Source organism: Ambystoma mexicanum, chromosome 2q (assembly GCF_040938575.1).
Source record: "Ambystoma mexicanum isolate Mex_15411 chromosome 2q, UKY_AmexF1_1, whole genome shotgun sequence".
In the NCBI taxonomy this organism is placed as follows: Eukaryota; Metazoa; Chordata; class Amphibia; order Caudata; family Ambystomatidae; genus Ambystoma; species Ambystoma mexicanum.
The window spans coordinates 86,960,144-86,984,875 of NC_090924.1; the positions used below are offsets into that span (position 1 = coordinate 86,960,144).

The 24,732-nt window shown below is 47.2% G+C and overlaps 1 protein-coding gene across 6 annotated transcripts in view; it reads right to left on the reverse strand.

Annotated features, from left to right (window-relative positions):
* Positions 1–24,732, reverse strand: part of ABCA3 (ATP binding cassette subfamily A member 3) — a 1,774,001-nt gene that overhangs the window by 369,943 nt on the left and 1,379,326 nt on the right. For all 6 annotated transcript variants that reach the window (XM_069646922.1, XM_069646923.1, XM_069646920.1 and 3 more), the window contains one exon: positions 20,944–21,148. In XM_069646922.1, the coding sequence (XP_069503023.1) occupies positions 20,944–21,148 (205 nt within the window). The remainder of the gene's footprint in view (positions 1–20,943; positions 21,149–24,732) is intronic.

A 24,732-nucleotide genomic window follows, 5' to 3' on the forward strand; every position in this document is an offset into this window, starting at 1 on the left:
GCATTGCCTGAAGTCAAGTCCTGGTGAAGGCCTGCTCCTCTGTCCCGATCTCAAGATGGCCCTGGAGATGAATTGCGGGATTCAGCCACTTCTCCCCAGGGCTTAGCCTTTCCTTCTGAGGCTAGGGAGGTGAGCCCACTACGCAATATTCCCCCTAGGGGTGGCAGCAAGCGGGACCCCACAGGGAGAGACTCCCCGCCCACTGAGGACAAGGACTCCCGAAGTGGAACTCCCTTCCCCTCTCACTCAGAAGTCTAAGATCAAACCTGTTGGCAGAAAACCAGAAGAAACCTCTTATATTTGCTATTGTGATGTGTCACCAGGTGATACACACATACATGGTACTGAGATGAGTTTAACTAAAGAAATGCAGAATACGTATCTACTAGGTACTGGGACAAAGAATCTTTGAAGGCCAAAGGGGTCCTAACGATTATGGCTCAAACAGCAAAAAAGGTCTATTAAGAGAAGCTGGGGAAGGCCCAGAACAGCATTGTAGAAAGGGGAATCAAGAGAGCGTGAGAGAGACACCCAGGAGTTTCAAAACAGCTAAGCCAAGGAAGATGGAAACCCATGGGGAACGCTGCTTTGCAGGTCGGCAAGCAGCCGTGAGGAGAAGCTGTCCGACATGGGCCGCAGAGAAATCAGACTAATGACAGTCTGTCGAGGCAAAGAAAGCCCCAGCACGGACATTCAAGGAAGGATGGCGGAAGGCAGCCATAACGGTGAAGTGCCCGAGCTGCACAACATCAGCAATAGACAGGTGGGGATCTATTTACCGATGGAGAGTCCCAGGAAGTGGATACGAGAAGGAAGCAGTGGCCAGAAGGGGGAGGAAGACTAAAGCCCTTACCGTGCCACGACCAGGCTGGAGGAGAAACGCTGTAGCACTTGCAGAGAAGGAAAAATAGAAGGCAGTGCCATCCTGACAAGACACAGAGCACGGGAGACTGAGAACGCTGACCCAGTCCCATTCAATTGCAAGTAACTGGGAGAGCAGGCAGTCTGGGTAACAAGGCATATACAAGGATTGTCATAATCATATTCATTTCCATACGACAACCAAATATAACAGCTGAATTAATCTTACTCGTCCCAGTGATCGGTCAAATACTAGGAAGAGTGAGAAGCGTACATGGGCTCATCCTACTCGTCCCAGTGAAGGAGCAAAGACAAAGAAGAGTGAGAACCCTTTTGGTATTCAGCCTAGTCAACTCAGTGAAGAGTGTAAGGGATTAAGAGCAAGACTCGGACACAGTGTGTTTGTTAAAGATATTTACTGATCACATAAAAGGTTTGGGGAAATCCTACCTATCCCTTACTCTAGGAGGGGTTTCCCTGCCACATCGAAACTAAGGAACATCTTTGTCAGAATGTCCACAACAAAAAGTTCTCTTGCCTGTGTCCAGAATCGTAACCTGAGCCTCACACACTAAATTCAATATAAGGTGAAATATATTTTAGCTGATCACCTACATGTTTTCTCCAAAGTTCCAATGTTAAGTTCTAAAGTGTAAAGAAAACTAAAAGTTATACCAATACAAGGAAGGTCTTCCCTTCCCCTGGATTTCTCCATCTTTTCAATGCGCTTCACTTTCACATTAACATACTTCACAGGGCGTCCAGTCATTATTTAGAATACAAAAGGGTCGAATACAATACATTCGAACCAAAAGGATAAAAAAAAAAAGTTTGAATGCTTTTTTTTTAATGTCTTTTTTTGGGGGGGGTTTGTTATTAGGAAAAATGTGTGGTTTTCCCCCAAAAAACAGGGTTTTGGAGGGGGACCGCCCGCCCAAAACAAATAAATAAATAAAGTGCTTTTGATTATTTTTTTTTGTTCAATCCTTTGGGTTTGAATGTATTGTATGTAGTTTGAAACTATGTATTTTAACATTTGACTATAAACCCTTCACAGTCTCAAGTTTCCTCAGATTAACACAGTTCAAGATATATGATCTGTCTCTTGACCTCCTTTTGGGTTATATCATTCCACTATTGAAAGAGGTATAACTCTTCCCTTTGAGGTTTTCACAGTTTCACATGCTCAAAGCTTCTTCTTCTTCTTCTTTGTTTTCTTGACTTTTTCACAATTTACAGACTTCACAGCACAGGAGGAGGGAGAACCCCTTCCCCTAGATTTCACACATTTTGGGGACTGCTGTCCCAGTTTTCCCAAGTTCAACCATTTTGATTGGGTACAGGTCCCAGAGTCACTGTATGCCGGGGTTACTCTCCTGCCAGGAGTTTCTTATTTGGTTAAGTATTTGGGTGCGTGTGCCGGACTTACCCTTCTCATCATTAATCACCTTCTCATTTGCCATGAAGCGTCCCGGCGTCCCAACCTCGCTCTCTAGGCTCACCATTCTCTGTCGGCGGCTTCAGTGTCCTTCACGTCACACCACCCTTACTGCTGCATCGTTCGTTGCAAGCTCGGAGCGCGTCCTGTCTGCTCTCTGGTTCCCACTTTACCTCCTTCACCCGACAGCTCCTGATGTCTGTGGCACAAGCGATGCAAACCTTCCGCTTCCAGACTTCCCTGGATGGCACTTCCAGAAGCCTCTCTGCTCCAAACTGCAGACTGCTCTCCTTCGGTGTCCCAACCGACGTCGGTAGAAGTGAATCTCTCCTTCTCTTCCGGTGTGGTACAATTAAATGCCCAAGTACCTGTTAACCTTTTCCAACAAATACATTGCAGAGTTTACTTTCCGGTTCTAGTGGTGTTCATTACTCACGCCCTCTTCCTCGTCTCATTGTTATCAAACAAAAAGTGGAATGTAAATATGTTAAGTCTTTGGTCATGACTGGAGGTTCTACACCCACACTACATTATGTCATACAGGAATGGGGGTGGTGGGGAGGGGAGGCAAGTAGGTGTTACCAGAGGCTAAAGAAACAGGGAAATGTCTGTCTTGACCTAGGGAGCTTACTCCGTCTCTGTGAAGGTTGTTTTCCCTCATGTGGTCCTCCCACAGATAGCCACCCCCATGGTCATAATCAGATATCTTCCGTCTTTCACTGGACACATGAGGGGAGATTTCCCCCTGTGAAGTAGTGATGACCTTGCAAAATGCGTCACAAGAGCCAGATAAAAAGAAGAGTGAGATGGGTCACTGTGTACATCACACAGACCTCAGTGAGGAAACAATCAGAAGACTATAACTACTAATAGAAGAAAACGTGTACAACTAGCAGAGTTAATATCAGAAGGAGAAAGACTGTCAACCACTGTTGAGAATAACCAAGTAAAACAGTATTTAGGTACCAGAGTGCTTAGAGAGAGGAACTTAGAAATCAAGGAGGAATAAAGAAAGGGATGTGGAAAGTCCCCTACAAAAACTGAATGTAGCTAAGCGCTATTTGAAGATTCAATATTGATAAGGACTTGCTGGAAAGTCAGGCATGTTATTTACAATAAACACACCTTGAAATGGCAAATCCTGGTCTGTCTCCTTCTTCTGCCCGACCACAGCCCTTGTTCATACTTCGATGCCTGGAATGGTGGGAGGAACCAATCTTGACCCCGGCCCGGAAGTGTCCCTGGACCACCTGTGGACTGACCAGCTATTTCCTGGGCCACCTCGCTGTAACCGCTGATTTTCGCAGTGCACTTTGAACCTTGGAGGGTCTTTAACTTGTGCTACAAGTCACCTGTTCCTGCATATTCATCTTACTAGCCCTAACAGAACTTAAGTCATGCAGGGCCTGTTCATGTGTTCAACAACCGAAGATTGCCTGTCACTATCTGACCCAGGTGACTTTGGTTGTATCCAGTCTTTTTTCCCTGGACAACTCCTGATGTTGCCTGCTCCATAGAGTCTTTTTTTATTTTGTGTCAAGGCTGACTAGTTGACCACTCTCTGAAGACTTGAAGGTCTATAGGAACTGAGACTGACCAAAATTAAATCACATCTGAAAACTACCTCTGCACCCGAGAACCCTGGATTTCCCTCGACCGAGCCAAGCATACAAGTGGGCCCAACGGATTACGGAACCCCTGAAGTGGTCTCTGGGAAAATCGGATTAAGGGGGCACATTAAAATATCTGTTTCGTCTCATCCCAAGGGTTACATGGGTGTAAAGTCCTGTCCCTGTCTCTTCCTTGCCTGACTCAGATCGGGGGTGGTCTAGCTAAATATACCCTGCTTGGCCTTCGCTAGTGTAGTGGGACTGGAGGAGACACTTATCTGAACTTTTCTAAACTTTGGGAACACTTAATCACAACCACTGCAATTGTTCAATCCAATAGTAAACCGACTTGAACAATATATCTTCTAGAACTGGTGATTCTAGGGCACTAGGTCACATTTTATTTCAGGGATGGACTTACTAAAAGTTAGGGATTAATTCTATGATTGCTCCCAAGTCTTTTTACTGTAGTTGTTGATTACTTAAATGTGTTCCCTGGTTTTGAGTAACCGGTTTATCCACCTCTTCACTTACTTTACCACACACAGTTACTAAAGTCTTGCTCATGATTATGCAAACCTTTGCTCAACTGTCTTTAAGGTGAAGTGTAGGGGCTCTATTTAGAAACCCCAATAGTGGGTGCACATGTTTTGACAGTAGTTGTGTGATCACACCTGAAGGTTTCACTGCTTAGTGTGTATTTTAAAGCCTCAGAGAAAAATGGTCAACATAGTCGGCATTGGCAGAAAGGTCCAAAAGAATGAATAAATAACGGAGTTTCGAGTGGTAAGCATCAGAGAGAAAGTTGGAGACATTCAAGAGAGGAGTCTTGGTGGAGTGTTTAGTATGGAAGCTAGATTTAAGTGGCTATTCAAGGCCATTATCCTCAAGAAACTTAGCCATCCAGTTGAAGACCACCCACTCAAGGGCCTTTGAATAATGGGCTTTAAGACAGAATTTCTGTTTCGGGGATTCTAGGTTCATTTCTTAGGGTCCCTCACCGTTCTGCTTTTGCTGCTTCTATTTTTTGTTATCACTAGCTTATTTTTGGTGGCCAGGGATACTTTCCCTAAAGTCCCCTGCCACTTTTCCCCTTATTTAAGGTTTATGGTATTGGGTTGCCTCGAAGGCACCCAGCACCAGGGATGTCTATAGGTACTCCATTTTGCATTAGGGTGACTACCACCCTTCATTGGTTTTAGGGAATAGGTAGGTGGCAGCTGTACCTTAGGTTTGGCTTTAGCATGGGTGCATGCCATGTTACTGCATTGGTGACCCAATGCACCTTTGTGGTAGCCATTGGGTTGCCAATTTTTTTTTTTTTAAATCCTGTAGTAGGCCATTTTGTATTCTTGAGCTTCCTTGGTTCAGGGGATCCATGAGGTATACTCAAAATGGCTGTTGTACCCACTTGGGCTCTTTGTGAGTCCACATGGCAGCCTCCATATTGGTACTGAATTATTTAGATGAGTGTAGGGCTCTGGCCTTCCCCTTTCTCTTCCTGTGGGGATAGTCTAGGCTTAGTAGCAGCCGCACTGGCAAACCATTATGGTGGGTCATCTGACCCTTTGTGCCCTCATCGCCCTTTAGTGATTTTTGCAGTGGTACTTAAGGCTCTGGTGGTGTCTGCTCCCTCTCCTGGCACTATTTTCTGGAACTTGAAGATGCAGGTCTGCCCACCTACTGAGGGAGGTTACCCATTGATTCCCGTTTTTTTTGCAATTTTCTAACCCTAACCTGGCCATAGTGGCTGAGTGTATTGGTTTGAGCATATCCTGGTTTTCTACTCCTGGAAGTCCAGTCTGGGCTTCCCAGATTCTCCTGATGCCTCCCCTCATCTGCTCTATCCCCTTCTGGAACCATTTTCAACAGTGGTCGAAGTCCATGAAAAGAAGTAGTGAAACAGTAAAACGTAATTTTAAAAAGTAGATTAGCACCGCTCGCAACCGCCCCCTCACTTCGACCACTGGTTTTCCAGGCCGTTTACTGCCATTTCCTGCTGTTTACTGTCAGTCTCCTGCTTTGGTGCTGGAAACTGCAGTTGTCTGCAAGGGTGCTGGGACACCAACATCCTGTCTCAACTGCTCATTGGGACATTATGGGCTGTCCCCAGACATTATCCCAGTGCTGGGATAATTTTCTGCTGGGCTACCATCCCCTGTTGTCCTGTCGAGCTGCAGGAATCCACCTTCACAGGTTCCCTTATCTTCCCAGAGACTTCCTTGTCAGATTTGTCATTCCTAACTTGAAGATTATCATTGTGAGAAGGCTGTGTGTTCTTTATTTCCGCTGTGGGGGACTTCGTTAGCTCAGGGTTCAAAGCCCCTGGGCACTGGATCACTGTAAACCACTCTCCAGAAAGAAGCCTATACTTACCTGGGGAGTTGGTTTGCCAGGCTGGAGACATTTTTGCTAAACTGCCAATGGAGGTACTTGGCTCTGTAGCTTGCGGTGGGCCGTTATTAACTATACTCAGCCTCGGGGTCCCTCTGGTTCTGGGTAGAGATTCTTGGAGGCGGTTTGCAATTCAGTTTGCCATTGGCTTACTGTAACATGGCCCAGTTTTTGCCCTTTTCACGGGTTGGGGAAGGGGTACGCCCTGAGGTAGACTATGGCAGTGGAGAGGGCCCCAAATTATGCCCTCCTCGTGCCAAGGTGTTTGTAGCAACAACCCAAAGGTCCCCTAGAACCCCAGGGACACAAAGAGGAGAAGGATCCACCCTCCCCGAATGGACTTACCGGGAGAACCCATTGAACTGGGTTTCGGAATAAGAACAGAAACATTGGCCTTCCACAAGTGCCATCTTTGGTACACGGCAAGCAGGGTGGAGAAAATGGGTGGGTCTTAGCTAATGAGTCCAGAAGTGGAGAACGATCAAGAGACCACCAGGAGGAAGGAAAGAGCGGCAGAGTCTGGAGGCGATTTGTGAAGCACGTGAGGTATTGGCCAAGGAGTGAAAGTGGTTCTGCAGTGTGAGTGTGCCTGGTTGCGTGGCGAGTGCGTAGACAAGCTAGTATTTGCAAGGCATCATCCGAATTCCTATCAGATCACTAACAACTGGATAGAATAGGTAAAGTTAGGAAAACCCTAGTAGAGTTTAGATTGCCCGCTTTCAGATCATAATCTCTAGCACATGTCCGTTTTCAGCCAGTAGAGGACAACATATGGTAGCCCTAACCAGGGCTATGGACACCTGAGTTAGGGAGGATGGCCATAAAATGAGACAGAGGGACATCCCTATGCCACACAAAGATACCAATAAAAGCCCTTCAACCTCTGCAACTTGGAGTGATTATTGGGGCATCTGTGACATTACATTGTGGTCTTCCTGCTTTGCTGCAACTTCTGCTGGGGCTTCTGCTTCTGCAACTGACCCCTGGATCCATTCATTGGGATTTCCTCTGCTCCTCCTTTGGCCGGGTTGCCATGGATTCGACACCTGTAGGGTAACAGACTTACCTCCCTTTCCCCATAAAAGCAGATGGCCTACAGACCTGGTACCATGACTTCAATGGGACTTTATACCCATCATGGAACTCTCCTAAAGTTACTTTGATACTTACCTGTCCCTGGAAATGTTCCTGAGCCCACAATGGGTTCCATGGACTTCTAGCCCAAGAACTGTACTTGTAGCAATTATCAAAGATTTTAAAGGTATTTTTAAAACCTATTTTTCTCTCCTGTAGAAGTGAATGCTTGTTACTTTGCAGCTAATTTAGAAACTGTGTGTGCAATGTGTCGAAAATGATTTACACCCTATACCGTGTTATTAATTAACTGTTGGTCTTAGTGGCCTTTAAGACTATGTGTTTTGGTGGGAAAAATGCTGTTTGCCTTTCTGGCCTATCTGTGTTAGGATCAGCCACATATAATAAGGGTGGGTTATCTTCAGGGCACTCTGCTTAGGTGTGCAGGATTTGGGGAAATTCACCTGCTTTGATAGTTGTGTGGTTCCCTTGCTCTGCCCTTTTTGTTTTTTTAATGTTTGATGTCTATCCGTGAAAGTGTGTGCACATAAAAGCAATAGAATGAGGAAAGTCTTAAAAACAGATTCACTGTTTTTATTATAAAGTGTGAATTCTTTGATATTGTGAATCATGTGCTTTTGACTTACTTAGTTCGATACCAACCACTTTCGCGCTTAACACTAAAAAAACGTGAGCAGAGAGTTTCTCTTTAATAAAGCTCTAAGAATCTGGCACTAAGGCCTGATATATGATGTTGCTGAAGATCTCGGTCGCTCACACTGGATAGATGTTAGCTGTCTATAAGGAAGGTTTGCTTCCCTTTCTTGTCAGGTGTTTCAGCCCACCCCATTAAGGTCAGTGGTTCTATATTCCTCATCAAAGGGTTGTACACAAACTGCCTTAACAATGGAAAAGGAGGGAAACTGGGCAAAGTTCACTTGGACATGTGAGCCAGCAGAGGAATTCTTCAAAAGGGCCATGGTAGTTGCAGATTTGAACAGGGCAGGGAAGAGAGAGAGAGAGAGAGAGAGAGAGAGAGAGAGAGAGAGAGAGAGAGAAAGAGAGAGAGAGAGAGAGAGAGAGAAAAAGACAAAAAGAGAGAAAGAAAACGAGAAAGAAAAAGAGAGAAAGAGACAGAAACAGAGAGAGAGAGAGAAAGAGAGAGAGAGGGGTTATGTAGTGTTAAGGGCAGGTGATTTAGACTAACTCTGACAGTTTGGGGAGCGAACTGGTTGATAGGAGCATAGTATGGGTTGTGCTACAGAGGATGGGTGCTAATTCGGTAGGGAAGAAGGAGTTGAAGGGAGACGAAGTGGGCAGTAGAAGAGTGGGGGAGAGAGAGGTGGGCTGTGAGTGTAATGAATTTTAGAGATTACAGGGGAACATTAGTGAGCCAAGCCATTAGCAGAGAGGGTGGAGGTGATGGTTATTGGCTCGGCAGGTGTGAGAAATGCTTGGATGGTAGATACAAGTTTACAGGGTGATTGTGAACAGAGGATATTAAGCTTGTGAAGTAGGAGGATTTGGCAGAATTCAGTTAGTGATGAGGGAAGCAAAGGAATTTGTGTGGGCTATGCATAGGGTGGGGTACACGGTTTGTGCCAGCGTTGTAAGTCACGGCCGATGTTTGTTATGAAGGTCTTGATCTCAGAGGTGATCCAAGACTAAGAACGGAAAGGTGTGAATGCGCATGCAGGATAGGGTTGGCCAAAGGAAGTCATAAGCAGATAGTGAAAGTCAGAAAAATGATAGTCAATATAAGAGGCATGAATAGTGGAGAATACTGGAGAGAGAGACAGCAGATAGGTCCTCACATGAAAGATTTCTGCTTGAATTCCCTCTTTGTCATTGAAGAGGGGAAGAGGACGAGCAAAGGTTTTTGTGACCGAGATGTTAAAGGGATAAATGGAGTGTTCAGAGGGAGAGGGTGAATGGAGAATACAGATAGGAAGAGCAAAGTAGGGAGCAGGACAAGGTCAAGAGAGATCCCATCGGAGTGTGTAGGCTGGTCCATGAGGGAGTAAAGTGAGTGGTCATAAAGGAAGAGTTAAGTTTAAGATGGGGCCGCGGAGGGCTTGGGAAGGCAGAAATCCCTCAGTATTACATTGGGGGTGTTGGTGTGAAGTAACTCAAGGGGATGGTTCTGGTCAGGGAAGGAGCTGAGAGGAGCAAGAAGCCAGAAACGTGGCAGTAGTGGGAGGAGGAGTCAAAGAGTGGCAATTCAAATGAAAAGATGAAGAAGTAATGGCAGAGAAGGACAGGGGAGCAGTCGTGAGGGCCTTATTGATAAGGAGCCACACTCCACCACCCTTTTCAACAGGTCCGGGAGGGTGGGAGAAGGTGGAGTATAAAGCTGTTAGTATAGCAGAGTCATGAGTGAAGATCCAGGTTTCTGTGATAGCAAGAAGTGAAAGCAGAGGGTGAGAAGAGTCAAAGTGGTCAGTGATGTAGGAAGACTTTTTGTAGAGTGACTTGGTAATACAGAGAACAAGTGAAAGAGTAATAAGATTTGGGGGAGAAGAGCAATTGTTCTGTGGTAGGCAAGGGGATAGATGAGGGTGGAAAGCCTGGGAGAAAGGCAGCATTGAGTTTGAGGGGTGCTGTTAGGGGAAAGGCGGGTGAGTTGACAGTGGACTGTGAGTTAGAACTTAGAATGAGAAGGGGAGGAGAAGACCAAGTACAAAAAGGAATGTTATGTTATTTTATGTTATGTTAAAGGATATTTATACTGCGCACCATCAGCACCTGAGTGGTCCCCTGGCGCTCTGGCAGATCTGAAAAGCAAGAGGGTAAGGGGTGTGTGTGTTTTTAAGGGCGGAGTTAGTAGGACTGAGCAGGGGAAAAGCACAAGAGAGCTGTGATGTGCTGCTGGCAGCTTCAGTTTGGTTTACACTGTTCGCTGAGCGTCACTATGTATTTTTTCGGTAGTTGTCATGTGCTGTTGTGCGAGGATATGTGTGGTTTGTTTTGTTGTTGTGGTGTGGTGAAGTGCATGCGGTTTGTTGTGCTATAGAGATATGGTTGTGTTTAGTATAGAGTTTGAGAGGTGTTAGCAGAGGGATGAGTTTGGTCAGTGGTGATACTTTATCGTACCCCAACAGTTTTGGCCACCGTTGGCACATATCCCTGCCAGTGTCATGCAGCATTGTGGTGTGCTAGGGGTCTCACTCCTACTTTCTGCGCAGAGTTGTGGGTTGTTAGCGGGGCTATTTTAGTTGTGATACCTCCTTCACCCCCTGTGTTCAGACTAATGGATGTCTATATCGTTTTGTCTCCGGGTACATCTTGGTGTGCAGCCACCATTGCCTCCTTGGGCCCCTTGAGGGTGGGGGCCCTCTTACCTGGGCCCGGTGGGTGGTTTATCTGATTGGTCGCCACTCTTTCCCTTTAATTCTAATTCCCTCTGTATGTTGTTCAGCTTAGGTAGGTCCTATCCCTCTCCTTTGTATGTGGTAGTGCCCTCTATGGGAATGGGTGTACTTGGGTCTCTCTGCTATTCGGAGACCTCTCTACTTCCCTGCACTTCATCATGGTCTGGTCTTGTCCCCCGCTTTGCCATTTGTGTGTTTATTCTGTGGATTGTGGCTGCTGCTTATTGGTTTTCGTCCAGTTCTGAGTTGAAGAACCAGGTTTTTAGGAGCCTTCTGAATTTTAGATGGTCCTTCATGGTTCATATTTCTCCCAAGAGGTAACTGGGAGTTCCAAAGGTTAGCGGTTAGAATGCTGATCCACTGAGTTTTTTCCTCGTGTATGGTATAGGTTCCAGGCGGATGTCGTCACTGGATCAGAGTGTTGTGGTCGGCTGGTAAATGGCGATTATTTTGGTATGAATTCTGCTCCTTGCCGTGGATTGCTCTGTGTGTTATGCACAATGTTTTGAATGTAATTTGTTTTTTTGACTGGCAGCCAATGTAGCATCTTTAGCGCTAGGGTGATGTGGTCCCTTTGTGAGAGTTTGAGGTCAAGTCTGGCCGCTGTGTTCTGTATACATTGCAGCTTCTTCAGTAGATACTCCGGAATTCCGAGGTATAGGCTTGTTGGCATAGTCTATCCTGGACATGATGAGGCAGATGATGGTCTGTGTTTTGTGCGTGAAGGAGAGGAATGGTAGAATCTTTTTGATTATGTGAAGATGGAAGAAGCATTTCTCAATGACCACGTTTACTTGAAGTTCTAGGGTTAGCTCATTGTCCATTAGGATTCCAAGGTTTTTTACAACTTTCAAAGGTGAGAGTGCTGTTCCCAGTTCTGGGGCCATGGGATGTATTGGTTGCTTCTTTGATTTTTGGATATAATCATGATTTCCATCTTGGCCTGGTTGACTTTGAGGCTGTTCGTTTTCATCCATTCGCAGAGTTCTTTGAGATGGTCTTTTAGCGTTGTGTTCTCCTCTTGTACATCTTCGATTGTGTAGATGATTTGGGTGTCATCTGCGTAGTTGTAGCAGGTGAAACCGTGCCTTTTGATGAGGTTGATTAGTGGAGTCATGTAGATGTTGAAGAGGAGTGGGGATAGGGAGGATCCTTGTGGTACTCCACAGGTGGTGTCCTGCAGTGCAGAGTTGAATGTTTTTGTCCATACCGTTTGTTCTTTCAGATAGGAAAGATTTAAACCAGAGCAGCGCTGTGTCGATGATACCCATTTCTTCCAGTCTCTCGATGAGTATGTTGTGGCTGACTGTGTCAAACGCTGTGGAGAGGTCGAGTAGTATCAGCGCTCAGTTTGTGTTGAAATCTGTGTTGGTCTTTAGGTCATCACGGATACGGAGAAGTTGCGGCTCATGGGTTTGAAGCCAACTTGTGCTTCGCCCAATAGTTCGTGGTTTTCTACGTGTTGCAGTGTTTGTTCGTAGACATAGGTTTCTAGTAGTTTAGCTGGATAGGGAATGTTTGATATCGGTCTGTAGTTAGAGAGGTCTTCCACATTGCCCGTTGTTTCCTTGAGGAGTGGTTTGATGTACGCAGATTTGAAAGCCTGCGGTACTCTCCCCTTTGACAGTGATTGGTTAAATAGGTTTCTGTGGCATTCCAATGTTGTGCCCTGTGGAAGGATCGATTTATATATGTCAGGTGGGCAGGGGTTGATTGGGGAGCCTACTTTGTTTCACCAGCTTCAGGAATTTCTCTTATGATATTTGGGCATAGCTCTGCAGCTTGTTCTGTGTTTAAAGGGTAGGTAGGGCATGGTGCATGGTCTGGTTGATTGGTCTGCTTTGTATGATCCAATGTATGTCAGAGATTTTATTTTTAAAGTGGTCTGCGAGATCATTGCATAGTTTTTGTGAAGGTACCGGTGTGCTATTGCATCCCCGTGGATTTCCCATCTCATTTACGATGTTGAATAGGTCTTTCTGGATGCTGGTAGCTTTTGCGATTCAGTTGTTGTAGTATTTCATTTTGGCTTTGAGAGTTTCCTTTTTGTATGCTCAGATTTGTTTTTGATAGTTTATTCTTTTTTACCTGGTCATAGTCTTTCCTCGATTCTAGTTCAAGTTTCCAGTTTGTTTTTCTCATTGTATTGAGGTGGGGTGTAAACCGTTTAGCCAATGCTTTCTTTTGTGATGGGATTAATGTATTTTTCCTGGGAGATGCAGTGTATTGTTTTGGTGATCCATGTCTGTATTAGGTCTGCTTTTTTGCTTGGGTCAGTTCCGTCCAGGGTTGCGGTTGATGGTTTCGAGGATTCCAGTTGTTCTTTTAAGTTACTGCTTTTGATGGTATTCCAGTTTCTTTTCCAGATCAGGGGAGCTGTTTGGGTGCTATAGTTGGTAGTTGGATCACGAACGGTATGATGAGGTGGTTGCTGCATACTATTTGTATTGGTGACGCAATTGAGATTCGTTTTATGATGGCAGAAATTGCATTTAGAGTGTGTCAAACCGTATGGCATAGTTTCATTGGCCCTCATTACGACCCTGGCGGAAAGGGGAAAACGATGGCGGAAAAGCAATACCGCCATCGAAAAGCGCTCGGTGCGACTATGACCCGTCACCGCAAAGTACGAAGCCATTAGCGACACCGTAGTGAACGCCAACGCTAACTGCACTAAGCACGCGCGCGCGCACCATGCCAAACCGCAAACACCACCATGGTGCAACGGTACGCCAATTCCGACCCTAGCGGACATGTACCTAACGCCATCAGGCATGGCGGAATGGACCATCCCGCCATGGCGAGAAATACGGCATCGTGAACCAACCGTAAATGGCCCACTGAGTGCCTGTACTCCACTCCCTGGCCACATTGCACAACTCCTGGCAGGCGCAATGTACTCACACCATGCAACCAGTGAAATCTACAATTCACCCATGCATGCCAACGTAGAAATGCATGCAGGTGTTCAAAGCGCCCCGTGAGTGGGCATCCATGTACGGCATGTCACCATAGCCGTACTGATGCAGCACAGGCATGTGAAGGTACAAGACATCAAAATGGAAATCAAGAACACATGACACAAAACAACAGTAGTCCCCCATCGCTTGCCACCAGCGCAAGGCAACATCCAAAACAGCATCCTGAGGGGGATTGCACCAGCCCTGTACTCTTGCCAGTAAACAAACCAACCATCAGCAGAAGCATGTACCACACAAGTTGGCAGAGTGACTGAGCAGCCAGGCACATCCCAAGAGGGGCCGATGGGAGCTGCAGGGCACAGATGGCATCAATACAGAAGCTATTCCAATGGACATGACCCCAGTCCCCCTCCAACAAACGCACGCAAACACAGGCACCTGTGACCAGCCACATTCTGAACATCCCATCATACCATCAATCGACCTGGCTGACAGGCACCAGTCGGCCAAAAGCCAATCCCCCGCCCCTGAACAGCACATCATGTAAACAGTCACAATGGCAGCCCCTATCCGTGACCACACTGTGCTACGTAGGCAAAAGCGGCCAGTACTGTACCACACAACTCAACTCAGAAGGCGGAACACAATGCAGATCATCTCGCAATACATACCGCCACAAATCGAAAATCGCCACATCACCTGCAAAGAATAACGCAACACGCCAAATATCGGAATACAATTTAAATGCACATCCAAATGACAAAGGCCTCACAGCAATTTGTAAAATAACACCAAAACATCCATCATCACCGAGGGCTGCATCTGCAATAATTGACCAGCTTCCACTTGTGTGACGCCCTGTACCATCATGGCACACAGGGCCAACATCAACGTTCCAAAAGGCAACATGGAAGCGGCAAGAACCGCAGGTCCGTCCCATGAGGCAGGCACTAGTCCAGCTGAAAGGCCGAAATGTTGCACCTAGCCACCAGAACAGCGTAAGGGCATGTGGCCCATTGGCGATCGTCCCATAAGATCGTAATGGTGCTCCACTGATTCACCCGAAGCTGCAGGTGTCGAGAGTAAAATCCATCTGGAGGAGTGGCGTACAGATGGCATCTGCAATAGGGCAGGAGATACCTGTCACCAAAATGAAACACAAATTAACCGATTGCACTACAGGACACATGATGCATCACTATCTTCATTCAACACACCAAATCCACACCCATATGCATGCTAGCCCACTCCAAAGGAATATACACACCCCTAAATCAGTATCGATACATAACGAAACCAATCGAGGTTAATACACCATTGGCAACGTCGGTTACTGTGCATGCGTCCGTCAAGATAGAACCCATGACATGGGATTAGTAACGTGCCTAGACACAAGTGTATGAAGGCGCGTCGAGACAGGGAGGATCCGACAAGGGCAGATAGACGTAAGTCCCACTATGGCAGCCTTGCATCACATAGCGCAGGGGAAGGGGATTGAATCAAAAAACACATGTACATGGCAGACCCTAAATGGAATCATCTGTCCATGCATCCATTCATCATTCCCTCATCCCGCAATGAAAACGCATGAACATTCACTCACATAATATGTGAAACTTCCATCGCGTCTGTGCGTAATGCAGTCTGCAAAAACCACTGTGCTCCTGGCCGGATCTGTAGTGTCGTGAAGCTAGATGGACTTGGGAACGTCCTGCCTTATCGTCCACTACGCTATTGCGCATCCCATTCAATTCATGTCATTCATTGCTTGCTCGTTATGGGCCCTGTCCCAAGGACATTCAACAATAGAACGTTACATTTCCAGGCAGACCTGTGGGCGTCTCCTCACCGCTACTTCGCAACCAAAAATCCTGGCCTTCGAATTCCTCACTTGCAACATTACGTCGAAAAGGCTTCTGTGAACGCTTGCATTCACAATTACATCAATGTAGTGCGGCTGTGTGTCATAATGCTAACTGGCTGCAATCACAAATGGGACGCCACGCCCGTCGGTGAAGTACGATACTGTGCTGCATGAGGGTCGGCCATCGATCGAGCCCTACATACCACTGACTCTTCACAGGTATGTAAGCGGCTGCAATCATAGCATGTGTAACAATGGGAGCATAGCATGAAAATCAGTCAAAGTACATCACACTGCCATCGGGATTTGATACATGATTCCAATCCCAAGATGCCATGCGGCCAAATGCAGCCTTACGTGCGGGACGTGCTCGGCCAGAAGGGATTGCATCCGCCACAGATTCATTCAATCAGCACAGGTGGAGGCCATACAGGCCGACAGCACATATATAGCAGACCCAAACCCCTCCCACAACCACTCCCACTCCAAAATGCTACCGGCAGGACTAGCGATGTTGGGCCTGGGGCACCAGATAGCACTGCAAGTGCTACAACTACAAGAAGACGACGAACAACAACAGGTACAACAACCGGGCGCACAGGGGAGACGGAGGAGAAGGAGGAGGAGGAGGGCAAGGCAGGGTCAGCAAGGCCCACAAGCACTGCCACTACCAACACGCAGGCGGCCCGCAATCCCACGCCTCCGAGCTGATCCGTTCAACCTCACTGCTGAGCAGATCCACACCCTCTACCGTTTGGACCGGGACACCATAATCGCCATTGTGGACATGACACATGCTGACCTCGTGAGCATGATAGATAGCCCAACCGCCATCCCACCCCTACTGAAGGTGGTGTCTGTACTCCACTTCCTGGCCACAGGCACCTACCAGCACACAGTGGGACAGTTGCATGGCATTTCACAGCCACTGTTCTCACGGACACTCTCCCAAGTGCACGATGCCCTCCTGAAGCACGCCGACGACCACATCACACTACCACGCACGTACCAGGAGATTACCAACGCAAAGGTGGGATTCCATGCACTTGGCGGCATCCCGGGTTGCATTGGTGCCATCGACTGCACCCATGTTGAATTGGTTGTCCCACATGCCATGGAGGTCCAGTACCGCAACCGGAAACAATTTCATTCAATCAATGTGCAAATGGTGTGTGACTCCAACAAGATCTTTACGCATTGTTGTGCCAGATTTCCAGGATCTACCCATGATTCTATGGTCCTGAGGAACACAAGAATACCACGCTACATGGAGCGACACGCAGGGCACAGATCCTGGCTACTCGGTGAGTCTCATTCCATGCATGACATCGTGGCCCATTTGATGCGTCAATGACCTTGCAGGAGGGGGGGGGGGCTACTTAGCACTATCATTCCACTGACACCCTTTATTCGTCCCATACAGGTGATGCCGGGTATCCACTGAAGAGATGGCTCCTTACACCAATCCGGAACCCACAGAACCAGCATGAGGAGGACTACAACCATGCCCACTCACGTAGCCGTGTGGTCATTGAACAGGCATTCGGCCTACTGAAGGCTCGTTTCCGCAGCCTCAGCAGGTCTGGCGGGGCACTCATGTACAGCCATGAGAGGGTTTCTAAGATGGTCATGGCATGTGTCATGCTGCACAACATGTGCATACGTAGGAATGTGCCCATGCCCCCTGACGCTGTACTGCATGCACCTGAAGATGATGATGATGAGGGTGGGGATGTGGAGGCACCCCAAGGAGTCCATGAGGCACAGGATGCACGTGCAATCCGACAGAGCATCATAGATGCATGCTTCTAGCAACCACGCATGGTGCCTATTACACGGAAAGGGGACCTGTGGCACTGTGTGTGTGTAGTACAGGCACATAGTGGACTGTACGCCTATGAAGGCCTCGTACGCAAATATCAATGTCCACACATGTCATTGGATGATAATGAAGTGCTGTATTGTTAATGTGATTTGATTCATACACCCTATGGACCCGCCACCCAGTGAAGCCCAACACACCCCCTCCACCCTACTTCCTCCCCCCCCAACACCAGTGTCCAAATATGCATGCTGCCCGTGGGTAGACGCTATTGCAAGCCCCCTCTACGGGTATCAGGGGCACCCCTGCCCGTGGAGCGCAGGTTCCTGCCAGATCTGCGTTGGGGGCTGCCCTGGACGGAACTTGCCACGGATGACGTCTCTGCCTGCTCGCGTCCATGCATGTCTCTGAGGGTTTGTGAGAGCTCCGAGAGCACACGGCGCACAGCAGCAAGTTCAGCACAAACGTCTTTGGACGTCGCATTCAGTTCCCCCCTCAGGCTCTCGGTGCTTTTCTCCATTTGTGCTCTCAGGCTCTCGGTGCTTCTCTCCATTTGTGCTCTCAGGCTCTCGGTGCTTCTCTCCATTTCTCCCCTCAGGCTCTCACTACTTTTCTCTATTTGTGCCCTGAGTGTCTCGGTGGATGTTTCCATGGCTGCCCTGGAACCCCCGCATTCATTCGCATGGTCCTTGAGTAGCGTGGACACTTCCTGCTGTTGCTCGATCAGCAGGTCGAGGGACTGTTGCCTCTGCTGGGCCATGGACATTTGCGGTGGTGTGACAGGGGGGCTGCTCAACACATGTTGCCTTGGCACAGGACTTGTGGGGGTTGGCCAGTCGTCGTCTTCTGGGTGCCCCTGCGTGGTTTCGTCATGGTGTAGGGGATGGGACATGCAGGGGGATTGGGAAAGGTCATGGATGGTACCTACGTCGCCAGCACTGTTTTCCGTGTCGGAGCATGCTGGCATGACAGCTGTGTCACCTATGGTGCTGCTACCACCAGAGGCAGTGCCATCAGATACGTTCTTTGGGGGGACCTGTGGTGCTGGGGTTGTGGACTTGCTGGCTGCTGGGGTGCCTGTTGCAGTCCCCTCCAGTGTGCTGCCACTTGATTCCTGCTGGTGCCGTGTCTTGATCCTTGCACCTGAGGTGGAGGCTCTTGGGACGTTGGTCCTGGCCCTCTTTGCAGGCGTGCTGGTAGGGGTGTCCTGCAGCTCGTCGTTGGTATCGGACCCTGTGGTGGAGTAAAGAGGGGCGAGCGTTAGTTATGGGTCTGTCGGATTTGGAATGGCAACCTATCAAATGCATTGGGGTGGTACATGAGGCTGATATGGGACTGGGCCTTGGAGGTGGTCTCATTTTCGTGTGGATTGAGGATGCATTCATTTGGCTGCCTGCAGTTAGGGGGTGCATGCTGCACATGTAGGGGTTGTTTATGGCATCTTGATTAATTTGTTTATTCATTCTGACTTTTAGAGGGCGCTGTCAGGGCAAAGTATGTATTGCACTATGGGGTCACATGGTACTGCACATGTTCGTGGTTTGTGGATTTCGCATTGTTTCTCTTGGCCAACCTACCTGATTCTCCGGATGTCGGCACTCCTTTCTCCATCCCTCCGACTCCCTCTATGCTCTCCATTCCTATGGTGGAGGCGCAGATCTCCTCCCAGGGGGTCAACTTGATGGGCGACTCTGATCCCCCCCCGGTAGCTGTGGCGATGTTCCTGTTCGCAGAAAGTATGCTGCGTACGCGGATCCGCAGGTCGTCCCACCGCTTGCGACATTGCTGTGGCGTGCGGGGTGTTGTCCCCACCGCACTTACGCGCTGTGCCACAAGGGCCCATATGGCCTTCTTGTTGGCAAGGGCCGTCCTGGTCATTTGACTGGAGAAGACGACGGCGGCATTTTCCTGCAGGGTCTCGGTCAGCACGGTCAGTTCCTCTCGGGAGAAGTGGACCTGCCGCTTGCGATCACACGCTTTCTTGGCTACCTTTCCCATATTTATTTTTTTTAACTGGGGTTGCTAACGGGTTGGGATGTGTGTCAGGGTCGGATTTTTAATGGTTGTGTTGGGATTCGGATTTTATAGTTGTGCGGCGTGCTGTTTCCCGTTCCGGCCACATGCTTTTACTTCCGTTTCCGTATATTTACGGTGCCCGTAATTTGCGGTGCCCGCTCATTACGGTGCCCGCTCATTACGGTGACCGCTAAGATGGGTGGCGGTATTGCACCTGGTGCAGCGTACGGCGGCGGTAAGGGCCGTTTTGGGGTCATTTCCGCCATCGCAGCCTTTCGGATTCCGCCATGGCGTAATGCTCGTGCCCGATGGGTCGTAATTAGCCGCACTTTGCTCCTTCGTGCAATGGCGGAAACGCTATTTACGCTGTTGCGGTCCGGTCAGTCAATTTCCGCAAGGGTCGTAATGAGGGCCATTGTCTCGAGCTGCTCGATTAGTGATTTTTGTGAGTTTACGTTCTCTTCTTCAAACCTTATGTTGAAGCCCCCAAGGATTATCAGGTGATTGTGTGAAATAGGCATGTGAAAACAGTGAAGATAGGGTGCAGCCCAAAATGCAGAGCGTGGGTGAGTGAGTAGAAAGAGAAGGGGGAAAGGTTGGCTGGGAAGGTTTAAGTTCTGGGTTGAACCAGAAAGCAGCAGAGATGATCAAACGCCCACAACAGGGATGTTCCCTGGATGTTAGAGCCAAGAGTCGCTCCACAATCAATGGACAGTCACTGGGTCAAAGGTTCCCTATGTGTGGAAGCAGGGGGAAGGCAAAGGTTGAGCACAGCAAAGTCCTGGCATGAGAAGGAGCTCTAGGCCCCTTCAGGCTCAACAAGGAGGCACCCTGTGCTGCTTTTGGCCCTTATCTGAGATGCCTGACTGGCACAGTTTCCATTAAATTGCTAGCAAAGGCAATGGATTGCAACTAGAGCACACACAGGAATTACATAATATGAAGTGGAAAGCAGAGTGTGTTAGTAAGTGGAAAAGGCAACCAAATCTCCAATGGACATTTTAAGTATCCAATCCTATGTAGCTATGCAGACATCCTAGTGGTGGTGTGCCTAGGAACAAAGTCACAATGGGGAACCACCAGGAGCAAACCCACCTAAGAGCTGGAAAACAATGGATCAAAATAATAGTGGGGAATATCTAGTAGCAAAAGGTTATGACTATGAAGACTGGATTGAACATGTTCTATAAAGCAAATCCATATTCATTTTCATAGTTGTGCAATTTACTATACAAGTGAAAAACAGTTGGGGATCAAGTGCTGCAGTCCTAAACTATCCCTACCAAGCCCTTTAGTACATCTGTGTCAAACTATAGCGGACAATACAAAGAAAAACAACAGTCAAAAAACCCATCTTTAGACATTCATACCTTGTGAATTAATACAATACCTCTTCAACCCATTTCTATGATGCCTTAAGAGTTGCTAAGGTCAGATAGTCAAACATCCTAAAGCACTTCAGTGTTTAGTGGATGGGCTGTAATTGTGCTATGCTGCACACACTTGTTTGATACGCCTTTTTGTAAGCTCCATGATCCTGTGCTCCTAACATTCAAGCTCCTGAATACTTACCAGCATCAACAAACAAGGAATGAGGAAGTTGATGAGATCCCAGAGAAGAGCTGAGAGCCAGAAATTTGCAACGTAAACCCCGCTCACAAACTGCACATGCTTGGACTTGATGGCTCGTTCAGTGACAAGAAGAAGGGCAAAGGTGCTGGCTAGGGAGGCCATGCCATAGAGCAGGTTGATAGCGATGGCAAAACCAGTCTGGCCCCTGTAGTAAAAAGGTGACACAAAGGAGAAAAATACTTGGTAAAAAGAGGAGGACACATCTAAGGAACACAGAGCCTACTCAACCACCATCTAGCAATCAGGTTCTAATGATCTTACTTTCACTCCTTATCTCAGCTGGGCTGGTCTGCATTGCATCAGAATGGCAGAACACCACTGTTAATTCACAGCCAATCTCTGACTTTAACACTTGCTCAAACTCGTGTTTGTTTCAAGTACCCCAGGCACACATTACACCTGTACACAGATTGAAATCTGCAAATAGTGTATAAATCGCAAGCTCTACCTTCTATACACTATGCATTCTTCAATAAGCCATTGCAATATCCCCACTGAGAACATTCGTATGAATAAAATTTTGTTAAGCATAGCGGACAATGCTTCTCAGGACTCCTGAACGAACTGCCTAGGATCACACAGAATTGTACACAGGCTGGAGCCCACCATTAATTCTCTGTGCTCTCAGCGACAAGTGATGTGCGTTTTGATTCTCTCTTCTCAGTCAACTGTTGAACACTGAATCCTTTGACAAAACTGAAATATGCTATAGTGCATTTGAAAAAGACTGCTTGATGAAGCATTTGCTATTTATCAGAAGGAGCAATAACCTCTGTCTTTTAAAGAAACCATACAGGATAACTATATCTATGTGTTAACAGCAAAGGTGCTAAAACAACTGTGCATCTGTATCGCTCAAACCAATTACATCCTTGACATACAAATGGCTTACCAGACATTGCAAACTCCCAAACCAATACTTACATCTCAAAGACACTAATATCTACTACCCACACGTGATCGCATCGTTTGACAATCTTAGATAAATTCATGATTGGTGTACAACAGGACGTCTATTGCTATTAGAGCACCAGAGTTCCCTTTGACACTGCAAACTAGCTTCTTGTCAGAGGACATCTGTCTCATAAGCACAAAGCTAGCATTGATCAAAACTTTCATTTTACAGGGTTACCAGTAGAATGATTTACTCCCTCTCACTCTTTCCCCTCTGACTCATCCCGGTGAGCTGTGGAGTCCCACATAGTGTTTTTTCATATTCTGTTTTATGTCTGCCCAGTGCCACACCGATCAGGGCTTTTGGTCTACAATTGTTATAAATATGCAGTTAAGATCCATATTTTGCTTTGGGGGACAGAAATAGTTACAGAAAACAGATTGATTTTCGTTTGTATTTATGTGTAAAAATCACTAAAAACGGAAAACAGGAAGCCTTATGTATGACGTGAATCATTAGCTTCCTGAAATGTAATTCAGGATGCCAATGACGTTCCCAGCTTGAGCTGGGCCCTTTTCTCTCCTCCATCACACTCTACACCTGCAGCATCCCTTAGGATTGTATCCCACTTGATCTACTCCTCCTTCTCCTCTCCTCACTTCCAGTGTTATGCAGACGACATGCAGCTCTCCTTCAAGCTTCCCTCCACTGCATCCTCTTCTTCCTCTCTCATTCCTGACTGTCTGACTGCTATTCAGGCATGATACACTGCTAACGATCTCTGCCGTAATGCCAGTAAGACTGAAATCCTTCTCATTGGGACCATCGGGCGTCATCTTTGACTCCTCTCTCTCCTCACATTGCGGTCCTTGCCAAGACGGCCCACTTTCAGCTCCACATCCTCAGAGGCATTCTCCCTTTCCTCACCTTTCTCCAGAAACTCAATGTCTTCAGAGCTGTGGTCCTCTCCAGGCTGGACTACAGCAACAACTTCTTCCTCAATCTGCCTTTATCCTCCCTTCACCCCCTTCAACTAATCCAGAATAGGACTGCAAGACTTATTCATGGCCTCAAGCCCAGGGACTGCAACTCTCCACCCCTAAAATCTCTCTACTGGCTCCTGCTTGCTGCAAGGATCAAGTTCAAGACCCTCTGCATCAACCATAAGGCCTTCTGGGGCACTGCTACATCCAACTCTCTTTCCCTAAATACCTCCCTGCTAGAGCTGTTTGGGCTTCTAGCTCCAACTCTCTGCAGATCAGTCGCTTTTCCAAGCAGAGAGCAGAGAGTGGAGAGTAGATCGCTCTCATCCGCAGGAGCCTCCCTCCGGAATGGACTGTGCCTCTCTCAGGCTTGAGCCTGATCGCCTTAAGTTCCGGAAGCTCCTCGGGACCCTTCTTTTCAATTCTTCCTTCCCTCTCCCCCTCCCCTGCTAGTGCCCTCATCTGCCGCATTTGACTGGCTGCCTGGTTGCTTCTGAGTCCTACATTGCACCAAGGCCCTCCTTGCCCAGTCCACTCTCGTCCTCGCACTTAGCACGTGGACCTATACTTCCTGCATTCCCTGGCACCTGTCCACCTCTGTCACCTGGCCTCCCCCTAGCACTTGCCTAGGCCCTTGGGCCAACTCACCCCCCGCCCCACAGCACTTGCATGCCCTCCCCACTGTGCCCTACTCTACCCTTCCCACCCTAGTATTATCGCATTCCTACCCGACCGGCAACCCCCGCCCCTCTCACTTCGTTACTGCACTTACAGGATCTGAATGACAAGGCCTAGCAGGACAGTTCTCGTTATTTATCTTCCCTGTTCACCCCCCCACGCCCTTCCCCCCCATTTGTTTTGTGGCGCCTTGAAACACCATTTGCTGTATATGCACTTTATAAATACCCAATAAAATAAAGAGGAGACCTTTTTTTCTAAAAAGAAAATACAGTAATCTATCTTTTGAATGTATTCCATTGCTCGCCAAGATTCCAAATGTTAACCACTTTCTTCTCCCAGAGATCAGACATTCACCATTTAACAGCATGACCAAAGATCTCTGATTGCCATAGGATAAAGAATAAATCAATTGCCTATTGTACAATTATTGCTAAAGCCTCTCAAGTCTCAAGCCACAACTCTTATGAATGGATGGTATCAGGAAATGTCCAAAGGTATTGTTAAAGTTTGTGAAAGGTGAAATTACCTAAAATCAAGGATAATAAAATCCCTCCTGAGGGACCACCTGAAAGGATGGGGAAACATGTGTACAGGGAAAATTTAGCTTGGAATAGAGGGCAAATATAACCAGAGGTAATGTACGAAATGAATACATATCAATGGCAATTACCTGTATGAATCAAGAGGAATCAATGCATGAATGGAATACATATCAATGTCAACTACTTGAATGAACCAAAAGGAAAATCAATGATGAAATGATAAAATGTACTTTGAATTGATGTATGATTTGAATGGAATACAAATTTAAGGAGATAAATATAATTTTGGAGCGCACCAAAAGGAGTCCTTGTGGTCATCTCCATAGCCAGAACATGGTATGAAAGTAGTCCCACACCTAGCATATAAGAACAATCCTAAGGAGGACCTATTACAACACATAACAGATGTGTAAGGAGAAAAAGGGGTTAAAACAAATAGGACGATCATAATGGCAAGTCAATGAGGTTATTACACGCAAGGTAACATAGCACTGAGCCCAAATAGGTTCCAGTATACCCAGAATCCCACCTAGAAAACAAGTGACAATTGTTACATTACTGACGATGATCCTGGCAAATAGTGAGCTGCAGTGATTTATTATTCTGAATGCAAATACAATCACAGGTA